Raw genomic sequence first — 10,482 nt, 5'->3', positions numbered from 1 at the left:
CCCTCCATGGTGTCTTCTTTTTCAGCCATATCAAAACTGGGTAAGCTCCTCTTCTTGTGAATCTGAGATGCTCTCTTTGTCTTCCTCAACTGTAGATTTTTCAGAAGCATTTGAGAATGATCTCAGTGATTGTTTTCATTCAGAGTGTGAGGTAGAGAGTAGTCCGCTAATTGGTCTCCGGACTTGAGAATCTTTTGAAAAGACATGAAAAACTAGAATAGCTCGTTGGGCATTCTCAGAGGCTACTGTTTATCATGCTCACGCAGGCCAAAACGGTTCCTCTGCACGCGCAAAATAATGAGAATCCCTGTGAATAACTGCTTATCTTCTCTAGATTGAACTCACCTGATGTTCACACAATGTTATTTTTATGAAAAATCGCGTCAATTATTTAAGATAAGGTACACTAACCGGGTTGTAACCTGTGGGATGGTTGATAATGCAGTTATTGGAGGGAAAAGCTAGCTAGTTCCCATAAACTGGTTGCGCGGAATCACGTGCAGGGCCGCTCGGGGCGACGGCGGTCGCCTACGCCAACATAAAGCGCCCCAAGTCTGTAACGAAGCTCCTTGTCGCAGATATTAGATAGGCAAGCATCTGCTCAAGTCGGCAACAGATCCCACAAGGGTTATCACAGAAATACTACGCTATTAATTACTCTAGATCACAGCCCTCAGGCGATGAAGTCCATCCTACACTTTCTTTAGTTAAGTTAGTTAACTAGTTACCCTCTGTCTAGCAGGAATGACTTCATCTACGCCTTGAGCATTGTCACCCAGTGAAATATGGATTGAGAGAGAGCGAGAAGTTCAGTGCCATCACAGAGTGCAAACGTGATTTTGGGCCTTGCTTGACTTTTAACATCTGGGTATGAATTGGATGCAGTTCTAATACATCCAACACTTCACAGCACTCTGACTACTGAACTGTTCCGACATGATTTTGGAAGCGCAGCGTGAAGACATTGGCTTTTCAGTGCCTATACTCCGTTGTCAGTGGGCAATCGCAGAAGATGATAAGTAACCGTTATTGGAACCTCTGATACCAGTATTTTCGCACATACGCAATAGATAGCAAAAGGCCGATGAAGCCAATGAACGAACGACATTCGTATAATGACGGAGAATAAACGGGAAAGAATCCAATATATACAAACAACAACTATATCCATCAACGGTCAAGGAAGAGCTGACTGTTTACCCTGCAGATAGCCTCTCTATCCCACTATCTCTATGTCATTTCCTTTATGTCCAGGCCGTCTTTTCCTTCGAAACAGCATCCTAATCTTCTCCCAAAATCCATGCGATCTATAAGCCTTCAACAGCCCATACGCCACCATCCTATAAATTATTGTGCAAACGCCCAAAGCCACCAGATTCATCTCAGGATTCTTGTCTAAATTATACAGCTTCAGTGCCTGTTCACCGGTCTCTATTGGGCAATGGCCATCGGGTAAACGTTGGAAATCACTGCAAGTAAAACGATGGCCAGTCACGGAGTAAGAAGCCAGATTCGCAATAGCATACTTGATAGGAGAAAGGCTATTGAGCGCTTGGAGAACAGCGGGAATGTTGAGGCTCATTATCCCGCCGAGAATGTTGGCTATTGAAAGAAGAATGGAAGTAACATTTACGGAAAATCCGGCGTGAGAAAATAACGTGCAAAACATGATCCCCAGTGATTCACCGCAGTTAACTATGCAAAAGCAGTTGAAGGCAGCGATAAGAAACATTTTCACCGTCCGTTGCATTCCCACGACGAATGCCATTAAGGCACCGAAAATCAGTGAGGAGAAAATTTCGAATGGAACTTCAAGGATAGTGTATTGCACCATGAACGCCTCGACGGAGTAACAGCTGTCCTCTTGTTCGCGGTAGAACACATCTCTTTCGTTGGGGTATATTGCAATGTTTTGTAACATCCCTTTTTTCGAGAAATACGTTAGTAGTTTGTATTTTAGGTGTCGTTTTCAGAGGAACCGCATTTACTCACCAACAAAGTACATAGCAGCAAACTGCTGGAGAACACCCATCCTCGATTGGACAGCCTCATAATTGTTCTGCAAGGGGGCAAAGAACAGCGACGTAATCACTGCCATGCCGATCACCTGCATGCTTCGCGCAACGATAAGGCGTGGTTGTCTCCGCAGATTTTTGAGCGATCGATGCAGGACCAGAGGCAAAATAACTAAAAACGGATTGATTTGTCGCTTTAGGCTCCCAAGCTCAGCTGGGGTCGTGATCACTGATGTCTGACGGGTTAATTCAAGCGGCTTTTCCGCCCAATCCGTAATCAAACGTTGTGCTCTGACACGACTTATGGCTTCCCTCGTTTGCTCTTGGAGGTCCACCGTTATCAAGTCCAAGGCAAAATCAGCAGGATTTGTGGTATTGGGGCAGGGGTATCCGAGACGCTCAAAGTGAGAGAGCATATTCTCTCCTTTTCCTGAGTAGACAGGGTGACCACCCCTCGAAAGCAACAAAATATTGTGAAAATGATGGAAAATATCGGATCTGGATTGGTGTATTGTGAGAATGAGAGTCCTGCCCTCAGCTGCTAGACCGTTCAAAACTTCAATAATAGAGGTGGCCGTGAACGCATCCAGACCGGAAGTAGGCTCATCCAGGAGCAAAACCTTCGGGTCTGTTAAGATCTGTATGGCAATGGACACTCTTCGTTTTTCACCACCACTAATTCCCTTGATCAGGTCACTACCAATTAAATTGTTTGCGCAATCTTTCAGACCCATCCTCAGAAGTATGTCCTCAGCACGGCGGTTCTTTTCTCCTTTTGACATCCAGGAAGGAAGTCTCAAGCCGGCAGCAAACTGGAGACTCTCACGCACCGTTAGCGATGGCATCAGAGCATCATCATCTTGAGCCACAAACGATGAGACGGATCTGATTACGCTTTCTGAAGGCACCGCACCATTGTACAACATACCGCCTCCAATGCGGTATCGAGTTCCAAACGAACCGTGAAGCCTCCTGGAGATAGAACATAGCAGGGAGGATTTCCCGCTTCCGGATGGTCCCATGATGACATTGAGTTGTCCTGGTTGAAATTCGGTTGATATCGGCTTCAATATGCTTAAGCGGTCGGACCTGAATCCTCGCCTTCCCAACGATCTTTTTTGTATCTCTAACGTATATTTGTCAAGGAGAATGGAAACTTTTCGAACGTCTTCCGTCGATCGAGGAACTAGCTTTTCCTTTCCGGCGGAAAGGTCTCCGTCCGTATTTATAGCTTGAGCAACATCCATATCAAATTTCCTGAATTGAAGTATCAAAGTAGCATCAATATAGAAGACGATTATGAAAGAGAGCATGATTAAAATCGGTCGCCAGATCCAGTTTGGTGGAAATCCGAGACTGGAGATAATGAACTTGCCAGTATATTCTTTGCAGCGGGGATCTGCTGGATTGTCCGAATATGGGCAGTCGTAAAACTGGCCATAAGGAGGGCCACGCGGACCGATAAATTCGTTGGTACATAAGGCCCCGAACGTATAAAATGAATATGTGATCCATTTCAGCCATCTCACGTAAACGGGGATCTGGTTTGACTGCACAAAGTATCCACAGGCAACAGATTGAAGTGTGAAAGACAGGTTCCCCACCAAGCTGGCACCCGGGAAATGTCTAGATATTCCAATGCAAATGCACGCATATATGACGGCAGTATATTGCGTAAGAATATTCAGCGCGAGAAAGATGAAAAATTCAGCTGCTTGAAGGCGATATCCGACCATGAAGTAAAATATTAGAGAGAATAAAATGGGCACTGGTAGGTCTTCAAGGAAAATCCGTGCAACCCGCCGGCTCAGTAAAAGTGATGAAACACCCACCACTCCCTCAACTCGCTCTCGATCAAATAGTTGAATATCGGTTGTAAGTCTAAATGTCTCATATATCAAAATTAAATAGCCATTTAAACTACTGGCGATATAGAGGCTTCCCTGCCGCGAACGTATCCCTGCCAGGCTCGTATCCAACTGAAGAAAAATCCAACCTGTGATGACAGCCATGCTGATGGCTTCGAAGAAACTACCAGCTACTCCCATGGGATCTCTGATTGTCATTTTAAAAGTTCGGGCTGTCAGCACTCGGAACTGTCGATAAAAATCGACTTTTTTTTGTCGCGCGACATCAGCCTGTTGATCAGATGAAGAGAGTGAACTGGATTTCTTGATGTTAATCTTGCTCGTTCTGGCTATCCAAGCATCTTTCAACGCCTCGACACGTGCCGATGATGCTAATTCGGCTTCTTCAGAACGATTGTCGTACGCAGCCAAATCGATTAAGAACTCTGCTGGGTTAACAAAGGGTGGAAGATGGTAGCCACATTCTGCGAAATGATCTAGGGACCCAGCTGCTGTTCCACTGTATAGGACAGACCCGCGAGACAAAAGCACCACACGGTCAAAAAGACCCCATATCTCAGATCGAGGAGAGTGAATTGATATTATGATTGTTCTTCCATCTTGAGCCAGTCTCTTCAGGGTTCTAATGATCTGAAAGGCGCTCGTGGCATCCAAACCTGAGCATGGTTTAGTCGGGACATGAATTAACTATGCAAGCGCGTTAAGGAAAGGCGTTCTTCGGCTGACGGTAAAACATACCTGTTGTCGGTTCATCGCAAAAGAGAACTGACGGATTCGCCAGCAACTGGACACCAATGCTGGTGCGCCTCTTTTCCCCTCCACTACACCCTTTGTGCGCCGAACTTCCGATTCGTGTGTCTGCACACTCTTTCAAACCCAGCTCCAGGATAGCTTTTTCGACTACGTTCTGTCGCTCCTTTTGGGTGGTGGGAGGAGGAAGCCTCAGATCAGCTGAGTATTGGAGAGTTTCCCGCACTGTCAAGGTCGGTATGAGGATGTCATTTTGCATCACGTACGCGCTACTAATGCTATTGACATTTAAGCTGCCATTGAAGGTCGTCGAGCCAGCCATCTTGACACGGCTTAGGTTCATCCGACCAGATATAGCATTCAAAAGGCTTGTTTTACCCGAACCGCTGCCACCAATTATCGCTGTCAAGCTACCTTGAGGCATGTCCGCAGAGATGCCATGCAAAACAGTCTTCATGGGGAAATCAGTCTTGCGTCGGATGCGGTCCCAGAGCAATCGTGGGGAGCTCTGAAATAGCGGAGGGGTTGTATCGATATGCACGACTAGATCTCGGACGCTGACGTTGACAGGCTGAACTGCACGAAGGGATAAATGGACTTGATTTTTTTCTAACTCCTGCGCCAATGAACCCTCCTGACCGGCCACGAAATCAGTGTTCCTTTTCTGATTGGATGCCATTTTCATGCGATTGAGCAGATCAATTCGTTAACTTGGCCTTCTCAACATGGAAGAGACGCTGTGTAGCGACTAGATTGAGAACAAAGTCAGGTCGAGGATCAAGAAGATAATCATTGAAGAAACTGCGGGTTACTGCATTTTTTAAGGCCATGCCCATATTCCTTTGCTAGGAAAATATCCTACCAGAATATGAAAAGAGGAGCATTAGATTGCGGTTTTATTATTTATTTTCCCCTCTCCCAACCCCCAAGTCCGGACAGTGTATGTAGTACTTCCTGGGTATTTTTTTTGCGGGGATAGAGAGCTAGGGAACGGCTAGCAGCTGGAGGCGTACTTAACAACCAAGGGGGCACTGAACTGAACTGATCATATAAGAAAGCTTGTGAATCAATCCAAGGTTTCCATGATGTTTATCTTGGTTTTTTTTTTTTTTTTTTTTATATATATATTCATATCGGCAATACGCCCAACCCAAGTATTCTGGGTTGTTAAAGATCAGATATCTTGAAAATGAAATCCACATAGTTCATCAATCTGCACAGTTGTTCCTTTGGGAATCCCTGGCATTGGCAACGCAATTGACTCTGAGGGAGTTTCTATTTTCAACAGTAGTACCTTGTAACCCCTTCCCATGGCAGTTCTCACAAGAATATAATGAAATCAGCTTCAACAGCACCTTTAGCTCGGCTACAATTCGGTTCAACCGTGGTGCACATGGTTCTGCGGGGCATGAGCAGCTAAGGAGCTTGCGCTCCTATTCGCGAGTGTATCCGCTAAGTTCTCGCTTCCGAGAGATGCGGTGCTATCCGGGCTTGGGGTTGCCACCGACATGTGGGTAGTAGGGAACTAGTAGGCAATGACATCCTCAATTAAAAGAATGGCAATGATTTGATGTGGCGTGATGATTGTCGGAACATTCTAGACATCCATCGTTTAAAATTTGGAGGCAAACAATGTCACTATTATTATTATTTGAGTGTGAGGCTAATGTTGAAATAGATATCTTGTTCACTAAGGTAGTTAACCAGTTATAGTTAATCTATTAATGTAACTAGTTAGTCATCTAATTCCCCACTGAGCTGATCACCCCCCCCACTGAACTCATCAATAATCGAATAACGAACAAGATTTCAACCCAGAATATCTACACTCAGCAGCAATAATTATGTTAAATTACTTGAAATAGTTAACAAGTTAGTTATGTACACAACCGACAAATAACAATTTATCTCATATTCAATTCAGAAGCTTTGAACACCTGCATAGTGGACATAAACTTTATCCTCATCCTTGTACGTATATATATATATATATATATATATATAATAGATATATAAAGAGTGTCTGCGTTTCACCTCCAATTCAATATCTATAAATTTTAACTAAATAAGATCTTGCCATTGATCCCTCTCTTTGTGACAAAACTACAACAATCATCACATAATCTGACGAGTATCGATATCTACATTCCCAAATCAACCACGTACAGCATACTGCATGCTGTATACAGCGGACAGCGGACAACAGATAGCAAACAGCACCGATCCACGTACCCTCCTACCCTACCTCTCGTCTCCCGACAGCAATCCGGGTGGGACTGGTATCTGGGGACAGCAGTGGGGCGTTATAATAATAACTATTAGATTGCCATGGGCATACAAGACTCAGATGCCCCTCATCCCAAGTGTACCAAAATTTGCTGCACCTTTGTGGCGCTTATGAGCGTGGCTAAGGCTCTGCTGCCGGCAGGCTAAGTGATTGAATGACAGGCTATTTTATATGCTCTGAAGGTGAAAGAGCAGGCTCAGCAGTTTCTTCTCTTGTTAAATCCTCTTCACATTAAATTCCGCAATTAGATCTTTGATGTTTTTGCTTCTCTTTCTCATTCATAGCAAATATATCCCGGTATTACTTCTTATAATAGTAGTATTGAACATTTTATACTCACAGATCTTGATAATTTAATCAAAATCTTTATTGACTCTGAACATTCCAGCCTCTATCTCATAAGATTTTGACCTTATTCAACCTTCCAGCATAACTGACAGGGATTGCTAGATGTTTTGAAAAACTAAGAACAACTCCTAATGTGAGTCTGACAAGTAAAAAGAGTAAATCTATAAAGTTTATATATTAAGCTACTGAACTCAGTCTAATTTAAATAAGATCATATCAATAGCTCTAAAGATGTGAAGAATCAAAAATTTTATTGAGTCTTAAAATAGATCTTTGAAAAAAAAATTAAATTTTTTAATAGTATTAAACTCAAGTCACATTTACTACTCAGCTAAATTGTAATATATATACTTAAAAACTATAAAAATACTTATATCTATAAACTATAAAAGATATAATAAATATATTAATTTAAAAAATTATATAAATTTTATTAAATTTAAAATTAAAATTAAATTAAAAAATAAATAATTTTAATTTATTATAGATTTATTATTAAAATAAATAAATTAATAATTTATTTAATTTATATTTAATTTATAATTTAATTATTAATTAATTAATATTAAATATTTTAATTATTTAACAAATTATTATTTTTTATTTTAAATATTTTAACTTTTTTAAAAAAATTATAAAAATTTAATTTAGTTTAAATATATTAATTATTTTATTTATAATTTATAATTTTTAATTTTTTAAAATATATAAGTTATATTTAATTATAATACTAATAATAAAATTAACTTTAATAGTTAATTAACTATGTAAAATTTATTATAAATTTAATTTTATTAATATTATAAATATCTTTTAATTATATTATAATTATAATAATAAATATAATTATAATATTTTATATATATAAAAAATAAATTTATTAAAAATTTTTTATAGTAAATAAATTATTAAAATATTTAAAAAAATTTATATTAGAAAAAATTAACTAGTTTATATATATAATATATAAAATTACATGTGATTTAAAGTAATAATTAATGTTTAATTATTTTTTAGTAAGTATATATTTAATTAACTATTAGTTAACTAGTTATAGTTAATTATATAATTAACTTAATTAATTAAAAATTAATAAGATTTTATAATCTTATTAAAAATATTATAATAATTATTAAATTAAATAAATATTTTATTAACTATAACTTTAATATTATTTATAAAGTAAAAAAATAAACTTACTTCTGATATAATAATTTCATAATCATTAATGATAATTTCTAAAGTAAAAAAAATTATTTTAGTTATTTTATATATAATTATAAAAATTTTTAAAAAATTAACTATTTGAATTATTTACTCAGAAGCTTTATTAGTTTTAAAATAATAAATAGTAAATAAATAATATTCTATTTATAAAAAGTTAATAGATATAAATTTATATAATATTAATGAATTAAGTTTTATAATCTTATACTATAGAAGAAAAAAATCTTATATATAATAAAATAAGTTTTTAAAAAAGATATTTATGACTATTGTAATATTTATTTAAACATATAATAAATTAGTTATTGAAAATAGTTGATATTTAATATATATAAAAAATAAAAAATAAAAATTGATAGAAAAGGAAAAAATTATGTTAAAATAAATTCTTAATAATAAAGTAAAAATTATATAAAAATAATAAAAATTTATATAACTATAATTAAAGATGAAAAAATTATAAAAAAATAGTAAAAATAAAATATATAAATAAAATTTAAGTAATAAAAGAAATAAAATATAGTTTCTTATAATATAATAATATAAAATAATATTTTTATTAAGATAATTTATAATAATTATGATATTTTGATATTTTGATATTTATTACTTTTAAAAATTAATATAAGTTTTAGTATTTTTTTTTAGAATTTTTATGAAATAATACTGAAGCTATAATTATTACAATTTTAAATAATTATAATTAACTAATTAATTAAACTTATTAGTTAGTTAACTTCATAATTTGAATACTTAACTAGAAACTAAAAAATTATAAATATCTTATATAATTCTTATATTAAAAGATTTTGAATTAGATATTCATTATTTTTTATAAAAGTACAGATGATCTTTTTCATTAATAAAGTATATTAAAAAGTTAATTTTTATATAAAACTCTGATAAAATCTTTATAAATATTAAAGTATTTAATATTTTCACTTTTTTTACTTTTATCTAAGTTTATTATATGTTAAAATTTATGAATAAAAAATTTATTTAATTTATTTATATATATTAAAAAAATTAACAATATTCATAATTGAATTTAATTAAAATTTTATAGTAATAATTAAAAATTTTTCATATATTGCAGTTGATTAATTAATTAGAAAAGATTTAAGAGTTGTTAGTTATTTGATTTGAACTGCTCACTCCAGAGTGGATTATGTTGGTTAATCCGAACACTGAGGTGAAAGTTGGATTAGGCAACAAAAATTCAAAGGCTCAAGTATCTGTAGTTTACATGCTTTTGTGCACTGGAGATGAAATACTCCTTATTTATATAATATGTTGAAAGCTGCGCTGACACTCTGCAGCATATGATGAATAGCTAACTAATAACCGTTTTTCCATAGCTATCAACGGCGTTGTCGAAATTGAAACATCAGGCATCAACTAGTTAGTTAATAGCAACTGTGCAATACATAATTTTCCACATCGGTTTCTGATCCCGATTTACCAGTTGAAAAGGGGTATTTGAAAGCAGTAACAAAACGAGCCTTCCATCTAAAATATATGAACCATAAGATCTACATCAAGCGCTTAATAAAATCAAATAATTTTCTCGAAAATAATTGGACAAGTGTGACCTTCGCTTCGCTCTTTGATTCCGTAGGGGTATCAGAGATCCATCAACGTGATCGCAAGCGCTCTAAGCCAGCAGTACAGGAATTGTTATACCAGTTCATTTTGATGTTGTCAATAAACCAGATGACAGGCTTATCTCCAACGAATGCTGAAAACTGGAGACCACTGATGCCACTAAAGCTATCACCAAAGTCCAATGGAGAAAGGGCACAGTTTTCGTAGCCAGGGCATGGCGGGAGGGTGAATGTGCGGGTTCCAGCATCCTCTTCTGTTCGGGTCACCGTTGAGTACCTAACTGCTGACACCGTGACTGCACAAGAGTTATTCGTAGAGCCATTGTCGCAGCCAAAATAGGTGGAGTAAGCGTCAAACCAGAATGTGTTAATGCTACTACGAG

At 36.6% G+C, this 10,482-nt stretch overlaps 2 protein-coding genes across 2 annotated transcripts in view; both read right to left on the bottom strand.

Moving 5' to 3' along the window:
• Positions 1-1,216: 1,216 nt before the first annotated feature.
• Positions 1,217-5,312, bottom strand: PADG_08138 (uncharacterized protein; the record flags this gene model as incomplete). The annotated part of the gene is made up of 3 exons (XM_010765379.1): positions 1,217-1,923; positions 1,993-4,539; positions 4,622-5,312. The coding sequence occupies 3 exons, from the start codon at positions 5,310-5,312 to the stop codon at positions 1,217-1,219; spliced, it is 3,945 nt and encodes a 1,314-aa protein (XP_010763681.1).
• A 4,817-nt stretch (positions 5,313-10,129) lies between these two features.
• PADG_12441 (uncharacterized protein) overlaps positions 10,130-10,482 on the bottom strand; it is a gene marked incomplete at both ends in the record, with an annotated part of 1,587 nt that continues 1,234 nt past the window's right edge. Inside the window, one exon of the mRNA XM_010765456.1 lies at positions 10,130-10,475. Within this exon, the coding sequence (XP_010763758.1) occupies positions 10,130-10,475 (346 nt within the window). The remainder of the gene's footprint in view (positions 10,476-10,482) is intronic.

The sequence above is a fragment of the Paracoccidioides brasiliensis genome, assembly GCF_000150735.1.
Source record: "Paracoccidioides brasiliensis Pb18 unplaced genomic scaffold supercont2.17, whole genome shotgun sequence".
Taxonomy (NCBI): domain Eukaryota; kingdom Fungi; phylum Ascomycota; class Eurotiomycetes; order Onygenales; family Ajellomycetaceae; genus Paracoccidioides; species Paracoccidioides brasiliensis.
The sequence above is the reverse complement of the archived record's forward strand: the minus strand, read 5'-3'. Positions and strand labels throughout refer to the sequence as shown.